Source organism: Talpa europaea (genome assembly GCF_964194135.1).
Source record: "Talpa europaea genome assembly, chromosome: 1".
NCBI lineage: Eukaryota > Metazoa > Chordata > Mammalia > Eulipotyphla > Talpidae > Talpa > Talpa europaea.
This window is the reverse complement of record NC_140073.1, coordinates 115,280,712-115,298,634: the sequence shown is the minus strand read 5'-3', so window position 1 is coordinate 115,298,634 and position 17,923 is coordinate 115,280,712. Positions and strand designations below refer to the sequence as shown.

The following is a 17,923-nucleotide window of genomic DNA, read 5'->3' as shown; positions in this document are numbered from 1 at the left end:
CCCCTGCCCTTCAACACTCCTGCCCTATCCCGCCACCACCATCTGGCGTACACGTTTCTTCCGTCTGCTCTCAAAATACTCTGAATTCTCACCCCTCTGGCAGAAATCCATGCCCGGTCCCTGGAGGTCTCAAATAACCACTGCCTCCTCTTCCAGATCTTTACTCAGCTTTTTATTTTCTGAATTTTTTAAGTTTTTCTCAGCTTGGGTCTCTCATGGTTTCACAGAGGTATTACAAAAGACAGGATTTTTTTTTTTTTAAATAGAGGCATGTTTTTTTTTATTTATTTTTCTTTGTTTGTTTGTTTTTGTTTATACATGCACTGGGTACAGTCAGAAACGCGGGAGGGTGAGAGAATTCACCAGAGCCAGAGTAGGGAGCAGAGCAGGCAGAAGGACCGAAGCACACTGCTGAGGGGAGCAGCGGGCGGCAGGAGAGGTCTGCGCGTCATGCAGGACCCTCCTCCTGTGGCCGGGAAGCAGCCAGGGATCGAACCAGTGCCGCAGAGGCTGCGGGCAGCTTCGCAACCCAGCGCTCAACCACTGCGCCACCGGGGAGGCCCACAAAAGACAGGATTAACCTGTTGATGAATATTTGAATTCAGAACTTGAAGCAGTGGAGAACATACAAAGAAGTGTTTGCTTTCAGCCTCTCCTTTGCCAAAAATTGTACCTTGGCTTCTATTTAAGCATCTACTTCCATGACCTATGCTGGGACCAGGAACCTCTCTTAGGACTGGAAACTTAGCTTTGCAAAAAATTTTCTCAGAAGAACCCTATGTCCTTGCATCTTCCCTGCTCTCACTGAATCTATTTTCCTACCTGGCAGAGCCTTCTGACCTAACCTTGGCAGACCTGTCTGGCTGCCACTCCCTTCCTCCCTCAGGCTTTCCTTCCTTCCTCACCAACATGTGCTCTCATTTCCATTCCGTTCACTGTGCTCTAAATTCCCTACCTTCCATCCTGAGGAATGCTGCCAATTCCCAATAGCAGATAAATCCAACCCTCTGTTTACTCGGCTTTTCTTTCCAAGCTTCCAGACGCTCCTGTGGAAAATCATAACAATTGTGCTGATTGGCGCTGTTACAAATATATGGGTCTCTGCCTCAGCTGGGTCCCCCATATGCTCCCTAGTTGGCACCCATTCAGTAGTGATTCTCAAACATCTTACCCTAGTTTCCATCCCTAACTCTCAGCTGACTGAGAGGCAGCTGCCCTTACTGGGAAAAAATGAGGCCTTTGAACTAACTGCCTTGACTTCCTTCAACTTCCAATCCCATTGACATATTCACCCATCCTCCACTGTAGCCATAAAGTGAAGTCTCCACCCACCCACAGTAATTGGTCATCAGTACCTTTCTATAGTATGTCCTTCCATCCTTCAGAAGAGTCATCCTCTGATTTTCCAAATTGCTCATTTCATTGCCTCCTTCCCTTGGTCTATACTTATGCCCAAAGAGTCTTGCCTTCAACAAGGTTACCACTCTGATTTTCCTTCCCTTCACATCTGGACTCTTGGGATAAGAAAAATAACATTTCTTGTTTCTACTCTCTCATTCTCAATCTTCATCCCACGGCAGTTTAGTTAATTCCTTTTAATCCTGCCATTTACAACTAATTCATTCCATTGAAAATGTTCTAACAAGCTACTTACTTATTATCAGGCAGTTGACAAATGAAATACTGTATTCTCAGTCTTCATCCTACTTAATCTCTCTACCACAATGATTTAATCTAGTTCTCATTTTCACTTTGGCTTTTTTTTTTAAAGCAGATTTATTAAGCTATAATTTACATAGTATAAAATTTACCCATTTTAGAGTGCAAAGATGGTTAGTATATTTATAGAGTTGTATAACCATCAATGCCCTTCAGTTTTAGTATATTTCCATCACGTCACCCCACAGAGAACCCTGGTGCACATTCTAGTCAATCCTGGTTCCCACTCCTAGTTTGCACTCATCTACACTTCTATGTTTAGTTTCTATTGTCCCCATTTTATAAATGGGGCAACTGTGGCTTGTAGAAGTTAGATGTAGAAAATCAAGCAGCTAGTAAACATCAAAGCTGAAGTTTAATTTGCTATCTCCTTCTTTTTGATTTTTCTGTTTCACAGGCCATGTTATCCCATGTCTGCCAATAGCAACTATTGAAAAGATTTCTGAATTCTCTTTTCTCTCCCTTTGCATCATTACATCCTTTGTTCAGGTCCTCTCTCATCTGGCTCAGAGAATTTGTTTTCTGCCCATTCTTTTTGTCTAACATATTTCTCCCCTTTATTCCTCCTTTCAAAAAATGTTTATTCTAAAACAAATCTGGTTATATTACCTCTGAAATTCATATAATTTGACAAATATAATTTGTGAAGCAAGTTACAAAAAAACTTTTGTCCAAAATAGATATAGTATGAAAGACTATCATTAATTTGCTTTAAAAATAATCTAGTGCAGGGCCTCCCCAGTGGTGCAGCGGTTGAGTGCTGGGTTGCAAAGCTGCCCGCAGCCTCTGCAGCACTGGTTCGATCCCTGGCCTCAGGGTGAGGGTCCCACATGGTGCGCAGACCTCTCCTGCCACCTGCTGCTCCCCTCAGCAGTGTACTTCATCAGTCTGCCTGTTCTGCTCCCCGCTCTGACTCTGGTGAATTCTCTCCCCCTCCCGCACTTCTGACTGTACGTGGTGCTTGTATAAATAAATAAATAAATCTTAAAAAAAAAAGGAAAGCTCTTTAAAATAAATAAATAAATAATCTAGTGCAGATTCAAGGGGATCCCTATAATGACATCATTCTCACTTGCATTCAAGAAGACTCTTTTAAGAGCAAGAAAAGGAGGATAAATTAAAGTTTATGGGTGAGAATCACACATAACTGACAGCGCATCAATTAACACCCCAGTTTGGAGTGCCCAATCCTACTGAAGTACTGTTGGTTGTCATGACTGAGTCATTGTGACAAGATTCCATTGTTTCAAACTCATAAGAATGAGTCATAGCATGTAGTTACAGTAGAAGGCAAGTTAAACCCTGCTGACCAGCTTCACCCAGCACCCTCTATCCTCTTTCTTAGCACTCAGCTAGTGCAATCTGGACTTCACCTACACTGAGAATATTCATATTCTGAATCAGCCAGTGCCTTCACATATGTTATTCCTTCCATCTAGGATTCCCTTCTCCGACTCCCTCTCAACCTGAATAGTTCTGAAAAACACAAATCCAATGCCACTTCCTTCCCTGTTTATACTAAATAGTTTGTGGTCTGTCTTTCATATGCCTATGACATTGGCTATATGCTTGTCTTTGTGTTAGAATAATTTGCTTATAGTTTATTTTTCCCCAAAACTGTGTGTGGGAAACTCAAGGAAATACATGCTTAATTCTTATGAGGGAATCTTACAGGGCTACATGAAGGAGGTAGCATGTTAACTAAATCATGAGATAAGTAGGAACAGAAAATTGAAGAAAGTACATTCTGGAAGCTAGCATCAGCAAAACAGGCATGGCCAATTAGAATATGGGAAATGAAGAGAGAACTTCAGTTTTCACACCATCTTCAGGCTCTCTTATTATGTTAATTTAAAGTAAGATGATGTGAAAATCTTTACAATAGAGTGACTTACCATAGCCTGAAATTCCTCACTTTATTTAGTTTGCTTTTGGTAGTTACCAGTTGAGTCTTGTGCCATTGTCCATTAAGTATTATTCAAAATGTGTAAAAACTTGTGTCAAATTTTCTACTACTTCTGTATCACTTAATTATATGTCAATCTATATTTCTATAGGCACATTTGATTTTATATAAGCTCTGTTCAAAGAGTGACTTTAAATAATCTAGTGCTGTTTATACTAGTTAGTAAGTGGGAAAATATAATTCTAAGGAGGCAATGCACCTCGATAAGATTAACTCATTGGGGCAGTTTAATATTAATACATGTATAGAAAATTAGTTATTATTTGTATTCTTTTTCTGTTTTATCACTGACTAGACGCATACTGTGGTTTATACCCATTACTCATTTCTAATATAATTACTCATGTATTTTTGCTGACTTATATTTCTTTCTGATTTGAATTCCTTTATAATATAATTAAGTATAATACATGTGTATATAATGTCTTCTAAATTCTAAAACTTAGCTTTAAATGGGACCATACTGGTATTTGACATAAATTGTGCCCAATTGCAATATATACTTGTGTATGTTATAAATATGAGTTTGGCTACAGTAAGTAGTTTTTATTGGTAATAAACTTGTCAGTTCAATTTACTACCCAGTGGTAGTCCTGTTGTTTACAACCTCAACAGATTTTTCATGTCTCTTCAGCAAACTGACAATAGTCAATAATTACTGAAAGAATTCAGACACATAATTTTAATTTTTATATAAGCTTTTATTGGAATCTATTCTTATTTTAATTTAAAGTTTTTTTTTATGTATTCTTAACTTTCCTTCTTATTCTCCTTTTTAGGTAGAGGAGCAGTGTCAGAGGCTAAAGGAGTTTTATCAAACTGAAACCCCAAGGAAGGGAGATAATGATGTTGAAGCCAAGCATCAGTCTGACTTGGTGGAGGAACAGTCACACCTGTTTTTAAAGAGGAGTTTTTTCACTCAAGACGTTGGGCTTAATTTCCTTCATTTAATAAACATGGTGAGAATGACATTAAATGAGTCACAGCTTGTGCAAGGATTACTTGTTAAAGTCAAAATCATAAATTCAAAAGTTCAACTCTCTATTAGTCAGAAATGCTGGTTTAGGAAGTTCCTTTTAGCATCATTCAATCTAGAACAGTCCTGAAGTCTAGCTTTTACATACCTGCTTGGTCCTAGAGCTCTTGCTAGTTTATTGCATGAAGGCTATTTTAATTATTAAAATGAGTGACTCTAATCCAAATGCGACATTGGTTTTGTTTCAGAGTCCTCAGTATATATTCACCTAAAAGTTGTGCGTTGTGTTGAGAGCAGGCAACACCAGTCCAAACAAAATTCCCAGTGTCCAAAGACAATGTCTAGGCTGAATCTTCATTTTGAAAAATGTCTTACTAGAGCAGATCTTTTAGTGAAACTCCATTATGTTTAGAAATGTACCCTAAACTTCAATAGCTGAGTTACATGTGTAAAATACTCTAAAATCCTTATATCAATTTCTGATCCACATAACATTGTCTACAGAATTCCTAAAAGATGGGTAGTCTACCTCTCCTTTAATACCTCAAATATCTTCCAAATAAGGTTGCTGATTTTATTGTTAGAAAATGCCAGTTGCTAGAAAACTCTTTTTTATAATGTTAAGACAAATCTGACTTCATATCTGATTCTAACCATTGATAGCTACACAGAGGAAAAATGAATTCATATTTTATTCCTCTTACATATCAAAGTCCTTCCAACATTAAAAATAGTTGCAATTCCTAATCCGAGTCTTTGCTCTAGCTAAATACATACAAATCCTTTCTGTTATTTATGAGATATCTATATTTCTCTCTACTTTTGATTCTTCCTCCCAGAATTTTCTATGGTTTGTCAAAATCATTCATAAAATATAACTGAACATTGAAGTATAACTTTTACACAGAGTAGAGCAAAGTGGACAATGGTCTTTACCAGTGTGATAGGAGATTATGCTAGTGCTTTAAATTTTTTTAAGATTTATTAATTCAGGGCCTCCCCCGTGGCGCAGCGGTTGAGCGCTGGCCCGCAGCCTCTGCGGCGCCAGTTCGATCCCCGGCTGCTCCACGGCCACTGGAGGAGGGTCCCGCATGGCGCGCAGACCTCTCCTGTGGCCCGCTGCTCCCCTCAGCAGTGTACTTCAGTCCTTCTGCCCGCTCTGCTCCCCGCTCTGGCTCTGGTGAATTCTCTCACCCTCCCACACTTCTGACTGTGCCCAGTGCTTGTATGAATAAATGAATAAATCTTTTTTAAAAAATTTATTAATTCATGCATTTAAGAACTGGGGAACAGACCAGAGATGTGGGGGGTGAGAGGATTCACCAGAAACAGAGTGCGGAACAGCATAGGCAGATTGAATGAAATAAACTGCTGAGGGGAGCAGTGGGTGAGGCAGGAGAGGTCTGTTGCGCCATGTGGGCTGCCCCACTGCTGGGGATCAGGATTAAACTCGTGCTGCAGTGGCCACAGACAGCCTCATAGGCTGCACCCCAACCCTCTGTGCCACCAGGGAGGCCCTATGCTAGTGCTTTTAGTAGTAATTTTACTTTACTGCTTCATATTAAGTTTGTGATGAAATAAAATTCCCATTACCTTTTTATTGCCATTCCTGCCAGGCCAGGTCTCTCCCATCTCATATCTATACTAAGCTTTTTATGTTTTACATACAAATGTGGACCTTTATTTTTCTATTTAATTTTATTTTGATTGTCTTATTAACTTAATAAGATGAAATCATCTTATTAATCATCATGATTTCATCTTATTAAATTAATTTTGAGTCTGCTGTCTACATAAGCCATCTCTCCTGGGTTTAATTCTACATATTTGATAAGTAAGTTTTCTATGGCTATGAGAGCTTCAATAAAAATGTTTAAAGGGCAGGTTGACATCCCTATTCATCCAAGCAATCAGTGAATTAACAAGTTTTTTAAACAATCATGTACACTCTTTCACAAACTTTTTCTTAAGTCTATAATGAGATATTGCTCAAAATAAAGTCTAGTTACCTACATAAATATCAACTTCATAAATATCAACTACATAATATAATTTGGCATAAATCCATTTGACTCCTAGCAATTAAGTCATCCTTTCTAAAATGCTCATAAACTGCTTGATCAGCAATGAACTTTTTGTACTGGTTTTCAATGTAAAGTTGTCTGTAAATTATTAAACCTATCCTCTGCTCTTTTGAAAAATCAGGACATTTTCTTTTAATTTTCTGGTCTTTCTCTTACTTTCTTTAAGATTTGCAAAGATAACTGACGTCTGCATTTTATTCAGTACTCTGAAATGTGATTAATCTCAGTCTGGAGTCTGAATTCATTGGAAAGGTTAGGTCCTGTTTAACTATCATCACCTACTCTGAGCTACAATTTTGTCTTTATCTTTGCTTCAATTTTTGTTGTTTGAAGATTATACCTGTTAAGTTTATGTGAAATGAAGAAACAAAATAGGTACTAAACAGCTATAATTTATCTAATACTATTCTTAAGCATCAGAAAAAACTTGCTAAGCAGTTTGCCTATGTCCTTTTGTTATCCAGGTGCTTTATTTTAAAAAGTATTTGTATATTTTCTGTGTATCTAAACTCTCTCCCTTCCCCCTCCCCCTTTTCTCTCTCTCATTTTTTTTTACTTTATTCAGTGTATCTTCATCTATCTCTTAATTGTGTTCTCTAATTTATTCTTAATAACTAATTCAAATATTTGCAAACTTCATTTTTTTCTATCCTTTTTATTACTGATTTTCACTTGGAAATTTTATTTTTCACTTCTGAAATTTCCCATTGGTTCTTTTTTTGTTAAATAAAATTCTTTCTTGGGGGCCTCCCCGGTGGCGCAGCGGTTGAGCGCTGGGTTGCGAAGCTGCCCACAACCTCTGCAGCGCTGGTTCGATCCCCCGCAGCTCCCCGGCCACCGGAGGAGGGTCCCACATGGCGCGCAGACCTCCCCTGCTGCCCGCTGCTCCCCTCAGCAGTGTACTTCGGTCCTTCTGCCTGCTCTGCTCCCCTCTCTGGCTCTGGTGAATTCTCTCACCCTCCCGCGCTTCTGACTGTACCCAGTGCTTGTATGTGTAAACAAACAAAACAAACAAATAAATAAATCTTTAAAAAAAAATAAAATAAAATTCTTTCTTGTCCTACAAAAAAATGTAGGAATTCCAGATGGTGTTATTTCATTTCCTAGGTAAATGTTGGTGGGAGATCACTTAAGTCAATCAGGAGCTGGTAGAGTTGAGTCTGCGTGTCATCCTTTCAAGACCCAGTCTCCTCTGTTCACCTCAGACTCTCAGACTTTTCAATTTAGAGAAGAGTGCATTCTCTGAGGCCTCTCTTCCTCACAGTTCCCAGATTCCAATCTTTCTCTTGAAAGACTGCTGAAATCCTCTACTCTGCTTTTCAGAGGCTTTGTTGTTTTGATATGTTTTTTTTTCATTCTTTTCATTTTTTTATTTTATATATTTTTTACATTATTTTTCATTTTTGCACAATGTATGCATTGGTTATGGTCCCCATACAATTCCCACCCCCCTTGTTTTGATCCTACTCCCCCCTCACCCCTGCAGTGTGTCTCTGGTTTAGAGTTGCTTGTTGATTTTGATTTTTACTTTATTATAATTAGTCTTTTTCCTGGTCCCTTATTTAGGTTTTCTAAATTCCTGCTATGAGTGAGACTATCTGGTATTTTTATTTCTGGCTTATTTCGCTGAGCATAATCCCTTCCAGCTCCATCCATGTTGCTGCTGGATCAAGATGTGGTACATGCACACAATGAAATATTACTTGGCTTTGTTGTTTTTGATAGTACTGCTTTTAACTGAGGAAATCTTGATTAACAAGACTGAATCTGATTTAGAGGTACAGGTTCTCACCTCTTTAGTGGTATGTGGCCACCCCATACTCACACTAAAGCACCTGTAATCTCGCACCACAATCCACTGGATCCACCCCTTTGGTAATGTCAATTTTGCAGTCAGATTCTAGGGTTTGTTTAGTTTTGTTTTGTCTTTTCCTTTGTTTTGTTTCACTCTAGTCCACAGAAGAGTGAAATTCTGCATTTGTCTTATTTCACTTAACATATAATTCCCTCCAGTTCCATCCATGTTGTTGCAAATTGCAAGATTTCATCTCTTTTTAAATAGCTGAGTATTTTTGCATTGTGAATATGTACTACATATTCTTTATCACTTCACTGTCCTTGGTTATTTCCATGGCTTGATTATTGTAAATAGTGTTACAATGAACATAAGAGTGAATACTCGTTCAGATTAGCGTTTCCACTTTTTTTGTCTAGATACATAGGGGTGGAAATGTGGGAGCACATGGTATGTCTATTTTTAACATTTTGTGTAACCTCGATATTGTTTTCCATAAGGGCTAGATCATACTACATTCCCACCAACAGTGTATGAGGGTTTGGTTTTCTCTATACTCTCATCAACATCTGTTGTTCTGGTCTTTTTGACATGGACTGTTCTCACAGATGAGAGGGGATATCTCAGTGTATTTGGATTTGTATTTTCCTGCTAGAAAGTAATACTGACAATTTTTTCATGTACCATTGACTATTTGTATATCTTCTTTGGAGAACTGTCTAAGTCTTCCGTGTATTTCTTGATTGGGTTATAGTTTTTAATGAGTTGTATGGATTCTTTATAGATCTTAAATATAAACTCTTTGTTGGGTGTATGATATGCAAATAAGTCCTTCCACTTGGTAAGATTTTGCTTAGGTTTTTAATCCCTTTCCTTGTATAGCTGCAATAGTTTGTCAATGCCCTTAGAAAAAGATCAGCTATGTGCTTGAAGCACCAACTTTTGGTGTCTGCTGAAAATTCTATTGGTTTCTCTGCTCCCTTGTAAATCCTCCATTATTAGCCTGAATCCATTTGGGAGGATATGTCCTGTTTAACTGTTCTCCGTTTCAGTGACAGAATTGGAAAATGTCCCTAACTGGGGTAAAGTGGTGAACTTGCCACTCTCAGTTTCCTTCTTCTCCAGTCTTAGCCTCTTTAGTTCTTGTTGCCACAATAGACAGATGCTCTCTGCATTTTATCCAATTTTTCTAGTTGTTCTAGCAGAAGCACACCTCTGCCACTTTCCTACCCAGAAATGCAGTCCCGCTTTACTTATTTAGGATGTTTAAGATTGTACATTCATATTTTCATTAAAGATCTGTAATAGGAACCCATCCCAGTTCATCTTTTGTCTATGTCTACATAAACTTAGATTATGATGCTATTCTGATATCCATTCAGAGTTATAAGTAGTGTGTATTTTACATCACACCTTACTAGTTTTTGTCTTGATATTATAAACAAGATCACTTTACCCTAAGATCCTTACCACTGTCACATGACAAATAAATTCTTTACTAATAAGAATTAAGTTTTACTTAATAATTAACTTTATTGGTTCAGCTATTCTGAGATATAAACATGTTGGTAAAGTAAGTAAAACATTTTTTTTTTAATTCTCTTCATGTCATTTGGACCATTGGGCTTTTAAACTAACATTATTATTGAAATACGGTTATCAGTTTAGTTTTTAAGGAAGAAGGCCAGCTGGCATTTTCTGTTGATAATTCTGTTCTTGATTGGGTTGCTATGGCTCAGATTTTCACGTGAATTGAAAATTTTCAGTTCATCTAAAAAATCATCAATATCAGAGAAACTGAGGTAGGCTATAAATCAGGCAGACATCTTGATGAAAGTACCAATTTACTAATTTATTGTGGTAAAACCAAGAATGCTGGGCCTCCCTGGTGGCACAGCGGTTGAGCGCTGGGTTGCGAAGCTGCCTGCAGCCTCTGCAACACCAGTTTGATCCCCGGCTGCTCCCCAACCACCGGAGGAGGGTCCCACAAGGCATGCAGACCTCTCCTGCGGCCCGCTGCTCCCCTCAGCAGTGTACTTTGGTCCTTCTGCCTGCTCTGCTCCCCGCTCTGGCTCTGGTGAATTCTCTCACCCTCCAGCGCTTCTCACTGTACCCAGCACTTCTGATTGTATACAATCAATCAATCTTAAAAAAACAAAAAAACAAACAAAAAAAAAAAACAAGACTGCTATCTGGGATACTGTCTTCTTGTTAGCATTTATTGTAGGTGAATCTAAAGGAAAATGGATAATTTAGTGGCTTATTAGACCAGATTATGGCAACTGTTTTCTCTCTCTTACACAGAAGTAGAATGAGTAGTGTTTACTAAGTAGACACATGCAAATTATTTGCTCTTCCTAAGTACTCAGATACTTAAGTCTGCCAAATACATAATCACTCTTCTTAGGTCTTGCTAGTTAGACATCATCAAATCCTACTATAGTTCTTCCTTTACTAGATCTCCTGTAGACCACCATACTCTTCTGATTGTAGCTGTTATTGGCATGCTGCAATTTCCAAGTTTACATTAAATTATATACTTATAATAATAATACATTTTGATTAATAGTTTATTAATAATATATGAAAGATACCCTAACTTTATTTATAGCAAATGTAAAAAATATGATTTGCAGTGGGTTGTGCTGTAGTTGTCTAGTATCTATCATGACATATAGCATTTTGCAATCCTATATAAGATTTCCAAATTCATGGAGGAAATCTCATTTAACATTTGCAATATATATATATTTACAATTAATTGCCCTTTTTAACTTGTAAAAATGTAAGTGTGTAGTATTAGATTCATTTAAAATAAGATAACCTATTATTTTAAATATCCTGGTGCATATTTATTATAGTCTTCTGAGTATGATCTTAATGGTCCCTTCATTTGTAGATAGCTGTAATTGCCATTTTTGAAATTTAAGTACATTGGCTCTTTAAAATACATCAAAGTAAAAAAATAAATATTGTCTTACCAGTCAGATATTCTTCTGTATATTTTTATGTTAGCACATTAAAACACCTGGTCTTACTTTTCACCCACTCTTACCCTTCTCTCATCAATTGAATTTTCCCCTTGTTTAAAAACACTGGTTGGAGGATTTCACATCAGTAAACCAGAATATATAGAAGTTGAAAAGAATGATTCTCATGTACAATAGAGGTACAAATACAGAGATATATATTAATGCACATTTTAGTTCTCACAAAAGTAACTTGAGGAACCATTCACAAGAAAAAGATAAAATAATTGTAAAAGATGTGATGGTAATAGTTCAAAAGAAAAAACAGCTCTAGAACAATCCATCTCCCTCATATTCTCTGGTAGTGAGATTTTGACATTTTCTAATGAATGTATTAAAAGAAAAAATGGAATATACTTCAAAACTTATGCATTAATATAATTTTGAATTCAACATTTCTATAGCCCTCTGCTCTTTTAGTCACCTCTCAAAACCTAGGACCATAGGACTCCAATACCAATGGAGTCTTGACAAACTCAGGACCTGATGTCCAAGCAAGAATATGGGTTCTGAGTGTCCAGTTGTGCCCCTGAACAAACAATTCAGACTTCTATAGCAATCAGAGCCATGTTCTGCTTTGGTTGTGATAAAGCTTTTAGCTCCTAAAATAAGAATGCAAAAATGTTGGATTTCTTGAGAAATAAATGATATTAAATGGATTATGAATTTAACAGGCTAAAGAGAATGAAATACTAAATGTGACAAATGAAGTGCATGTTGTGGAGAACACTATGGAAAGGCGGAAGACAGAAAGGGAAGAACTCAGTCGCATTTGGGTAGCATGGAAACTTAAAGCCTCTGAAAGCAACCCTGTGAAACAGCAATGGAGCGCCCTCAAAGAGCAACTTAGAAAGGTAAGAGGATATTCAGTGGGTGTTTCTCTGTCTTAAAAAGGAATGAAATTCTGATACATGCTAGAACATGTATGAAATGAAAGCTTTATACTAAGTAAAAGTTGTATTTAGTGAAAGAAGTCAAACACAAAAAGATAAATATTGTATGACTCCACTTAGTTGATGGAGGTATCGAAAGCAGTTAAATTCAAAGAGAGAGAAGGCAGACTAGGGGCAAAGAGAAGAGGCAGGAAGAATAAGTGTTGAATGGGGACAGAGATTCTGTTTGGGAGGATGGGAAATCTCTGGAGATGGATGATAGGAATAGCTGCTCACCAATCTGAATGTATTTAATTCCACTGAACTGTACACTTAAAAGTGGTTAAAATGATAAATTTTGTTATGTATATTTTGCCATAATAAAACCAAAAAAGGTCAAGGAAACTCAAGTATGTGCTCTTTTCACTGGTGGATTGGCACTCAATGGCCCTACTGTTTGTTTTCATGGGAATTAAAGTCAGATGACACTTCACGTTATCACAGGGATGAGCCGGTGTTAATCATACCCATAACTACCCAATGCTTATTTCAGACTACTCACAACTTAAAGCTGCTTCAAGAAGCACTTTGGCCTGTGTCTGCACTTGACCTTGGAGAAAGTGTCCAGTTCATTTTCAATCTAATGGGAAAATGGAATGAAATGAAGTCTCAGTTCCAGGTAAGGAAACAGATGGATATACTTGTATGAATGGAAAAACAGATTTTTTAATGTTTTTTAAAGTGATAAAACTGTATTTTTATTTTTATTTTATTTTACTTTTTGATTGAAATCCTCCATTTGCATTTGTATTTTTTTTTAACTTTTCATTTGAGGCTTACTTAACAAATTTTAATAGACTGGTAAATTACTATTTTTTAAAAGATTTGTTTATTTACACAGGAACTGGGGTACAGGCCAGAGGTGCGGGAGGGTGAGAGAATTCACTAGAGACAGAGTGGGGAGCAGAATAGGCAGAAGACCAAAAACACTGCTGAGGGGAGCAGTGGGCAAGACAGGAGAGGTCTGCAGCACCATGTGGGGATCTCCCTGGGCAGCCTGGAATTGAACCCATGCTGCAGAGTCTGCAGACAGCTTCAGAGCATTGCACTCAACCCACTGCGCCACCAGGGAGGCTCCCTAAATTACTGTTTTTTAAAACAGCTTGTCCAAAGCCACTTTAAAAACACATTTTTCTTTCTGATTTTCTATACTGTTCTGTATTTCATGATACACAAACACTCAGGCTCCAAAATGTCCTAAATATATCCTTATCTTAGATTTTCTTAATTTCTATTAGATTATTTCCTTATCAATGCATTTATTATAGTATAAACTCTGATTATTTTCCCAAAGAATATACATGTATTTTAGGTTGAGTTATTTCAGAACAAGGATGGATAACCTCTGACATGGATGGTCTCCTGCCCTCTGCCCCTAAAATTGCCTCTATGATGTCACTATCTCCACCTTCTGGCACCCAGGATCCTACCACCTGCCCAGGAATTATGCTGTGTTCTCCTACTCCCCCTCTCAGAGAGATAAAACCATGAGTCATGTTCCCAGGCTCAGAATTCCAATGCCTTCTATACCCCCATCTCCCGTTGCTCCTGCATTGACACAACAGTCAAAAATGTCACCAGTCATGTTATCCTCCTGCCTGAATTCTTGTTCTTAGCTGCAAAATTAAGATAACTTTCTGTCATGAATTTGTAAGTACTGACTTTAAAGATTCTCATAATCTTTAAAGATTTAGGTTTAGGTTTAGATTTAGGTTCCCTTAGGGTATATCTACTTTAGGTGCCTTTAAGTTAGATGACATAATATTTAACTGCCCTCCACCAACCCCCTGCCCCCCAAATAATCACAAAAGCATACATCATTGTAACCTAAAGTGAACTCTTTCCTCCAAAATCAAAATTCTACTAATCTACATGCTAGGGTTTTTTGGTAATAACCTGTGCTATATGCTTACTTGAGTTTCATGAGTGCCCTGCACCTGCATAAGGGTGTGTGTGTGTGTGTGTGTGTGCCTCTAAATCAGGGAACTTTGCCAACCTTCTTGTGCTATGTCACAATGATGTGTGCGTATTTGGTGCCCACATGCTAAATTTCAACTTGAACACCTATTAGGTCACTCTTTCTTAAATATCTCTTAGCCTAAATCATTTCTATCACATTTATCATGAAATTATAGTGGCTTCCTCTTTGAGTTGTCCACCCTTTGCAGGTTCTCCTCAGGATCTGAATTCCTATGATCCTTATCAGGGATAAGGGCTATCTTGGGCTGTGCTGAATTAAAGGGAAGGTGGTTTGTCCCTTCCTACATGTGGTGGCTCTTTGTGCAAAGGGAGTGGTTCATAATAATATTAAATTAGAGAATGGTTTGTTTAGATCTTCATGTATTCAATTGCAAAATTTTAAAAAACTCTAAAAGCTGGTTTCTTTCATTACTTTTAACTTTTTAGCAATTGAATAATGAGGTTCAGTACATTATAAAAGAATCAGAAAAGTTAAGTGACAAAGGAGTTCCCGTGAAAGAGAAATCTCAACAATTGAAGGACCTTATATACCTCCACAAAAAACAGAAAGAGAAAATCCAAGATTACAATAATATCCTGTACAAAGTAATTCATTTCCACCAAGTCAAGGAAAAGGTAAGAATTGCCATGGATGTTTGGAGAACCCTTAGTTATAAAATTAAAAATAAATTGCCATACAATAAATAAAGACCAAATTGCTCATTCTGACATAAGAAGCTTTCTATAGGGCCTCCCCTGGTGTTTGAGCACTGGGGTGCTAGGCTGCCCACGGCCTCTGTGGTGCTGGTTCATTCCCCAGCTGCCAGCGAGGGTCCCACAAAAAAAAAAAAAAAAAAAAAAAAAGAAGCTTTCTATAAACCGGAACTCATTCCCTATTCTCCTTTATGTTCTAGCCAAACTAAACTTTTCCTTGCCCCTCCAAGGCAGCAGGTGTGACTCAAGCTGTCATTATCTCAGGTCCTTTTTTTTTTTTTTCCCACTCTCTAAACTCTACTCCCAACAGTGCTATCTACTTGGAGTGATTTCTCTCTCTTTTAAGTGCCTAGAATACTCATTGTTTATTGCAAACAACTGTCATTTTTAGCATCTTGATTCCTAATTACTTTTAAACATAGATCATTTTTTCACCAGCTTTTTGAAGGAAGAAAACTTACTCAATTTTTTTGCGTCTCAAGTGCCTTACATTATAAGGTGTAAGGAGTGCTCAACAAATGCTTGTTTGTTGCCTTTTTACTGAAACTTCTCACCTTTTAGCCTATATTAATGGCAAAGGCAAAGGTATTGATATCCTTAAAAATAACCTCTGAATTTACTTAGATTACAGGCATAGATTTTGCTAAAATTTTGGGCTATGATCAGTGTTTTTTTCTTTAATAGAACTAATAGTGTTAGCCCTTTGATTTTACTGTACTGACATACAGTATGGTATAATAGTAATAATTATAGATGGGCTTCATAGCATTTTGACCAGCTAGTAAAATTTGTTATAAGAAATAGACTTTTAAAAAATTTCCTCCCTTCCTAAAATAATAATGAAATTTAGGTTAACTGTTAATGCCCTAAATTCTAGCTGGGATTTCTCATCAAATCAAGAGAACTGGAGTTTCTAGAACAGCCAATGGAACTGGAGAATGCTCACAAGGTCCAGATTCACCTCAGTCGCTCTCAGGAAAAGCAGACACAAATGGACCACCTTCGTACACTGGCCCTTTCCCTGGGAAGGGACATCATCTCATTGATGCAGCAATCTGTAAGCAAATTAGATCATTTTCATCACCCCTAATCCTAGCTGAGAACTGGGCTCTAACATGAAAGAAATAAGATTGCCCAGTATATGTTAAATTAAAATACATATTATTTTTCAGCTTGTCTTTATCTGACTATTAATTGATAGCTGACTATAGACTGCAGGACCAAGGTGAGGAAGGGTTCAGGGAGGAGAAAGAACAAAGAGGAAGGAAGCACAATGGTCTGTGGTAGCCTATGGGTGAGTAATACCTGCTAGGGGTACTCCAAAGTTACCTCAGTTAAAACTAAATAAATACATTGAAAAATAAAATAAATAAATAAATTGAAAAATGAGGAAAATAAAAATAATGTAAAAGAAAAAATGAACATATATATATATATAAAACCTAAAAGGACCTTGTGTTTTAAAAAAAATGAAAAACACATTAAAACATTGGAATAGTGATTTATGGCAAGTTCCTACCAATTATAGAAAAGAAAAAAAGAAGAAAATGTGGTTATAAAAGTCTTGTTTAATACATCTGTTATGCTAATTTAAAAAAATTAGAGCGCTGTATTGTCTAATATAGCAGTTGGTATTTTTTGCATTTGATATATGCGTAGTACAACTAAAGAATAAAACTTTAAATTTATTTAATTTTAATTAATTTAAATTTAAAAGCTGACAGTGTAGTTATTGGAAAACTTTAATATGCTGGAACCAACTTGGATATATGAATTTATATTTTAAACTATAAACTATGAAATTTAAATACAAATCAAACATTTCTAATAGAAATTTAACAAAAACTGGATGTACTATAAGTGTGAAATACACACGGAATTTCTAAGTCTACTGTGAAAAAACTTATTATTTTTTTTACTATTTGGTTACATGTTAAAAAGATGATATTTGGACATAATCTGGTTAAGTAAGCAATGTGAAAATTAATTGCACCCCTTTTTGTGCTTTTTAACATGGCTAGTAGAAAATATTAATGTATGTGGCCCATATTATATTTCTGTTGGGCAATGCTGTTTAAGCATTTCAGATCTGGAGTGTACCTTAGAGATCATTTAACTCAGAATTCTCATTTAACAGCCGAAGACTCTGAGGCTCAGAAATACTGCTTTGTCCATAAAATGCCAACATGGAGCCTCCCAGTCACCGAATCTGCTTTATACCCCTTGACTAGTGAAGCCTAAAAGAGGAGGAAATATTCCAGATCAAGTTTTCAGAAATAATATTTGGGGGCTCTGGATATTTTCTTTAAAAGCCTTCTCAAATTCCTAATTGGAAGGGACAAAAGATTATGTTTATCCTATCCAAAATGTAAAACATCAATAAAGTTATAATGGCCAATTTTATTTCAAAGTTCATTTAAGATAACTACACCATATGGAATGATGTACTGACCATACAGTATTTTTTAAATCTATTTCTATCAAGAAGGAGCTTTCTTTGTAAAGAGTTTTGTATTATTAGTAAATTTATGTTAAAATGGAAGAAAAAAAGTCAGACGTCTCATTTTGCACAAATAATGTAAATTATTCTTCCATCCAGTGTGGCCTTGGCCTCCACAGCCCTCTGTGCTGAGCGGAGATTGGAGCACTTGCATAATGAACCTGAGGTTAAGCGCAAGATGACGGGAAAATTAGAGTGCAGAAGCCAAATGTTTCTAATGCATATTTTATGCCTTTTGAAGTAAAAATT

At 36.8% G+C, this 17,923-nt stretch overlaps 1 protein-coding gene across 1 annotated transcript in view; it reads left to right on the top strand.

Annotated features, from left to right (window-relative positions):
• The window catches only part of CCDC141 (coiled-coil domain containing 141), a gene marked incomplete at both ends in the record, with an annotated part of 197,454 nt that overhangs the window by 113,388 nt on the left and 66,143 nt on the right, over positions 1 to 17,923 (top strand). Inside the window, 5 exons of the mRNA XM_084258924.1 lie at positions 4,465 to 4,644; positions 12,244 to 12,423; positions 12,995 to 13,120; positions 14,908 to 15,096; positions 16,052 to 16,231. Of these exons, the coding sequence (XP_084115050.1) occupies positions 4,465 to 4,644; positions 12,244 to 12,423; positions 12,995 to 13,120; positions 14,908 to 15,096; positions 16,052 to 16,231 (855 nt within the window). The remainder of the gene's footprint in view (positions 1 to 4,464; positions 4,645 to 12,243; positions 12,424 to 12,994; positions 13,121 to 14,907; positions 15,097 to 16,051; positions 16,232 to 17,923) is intronic.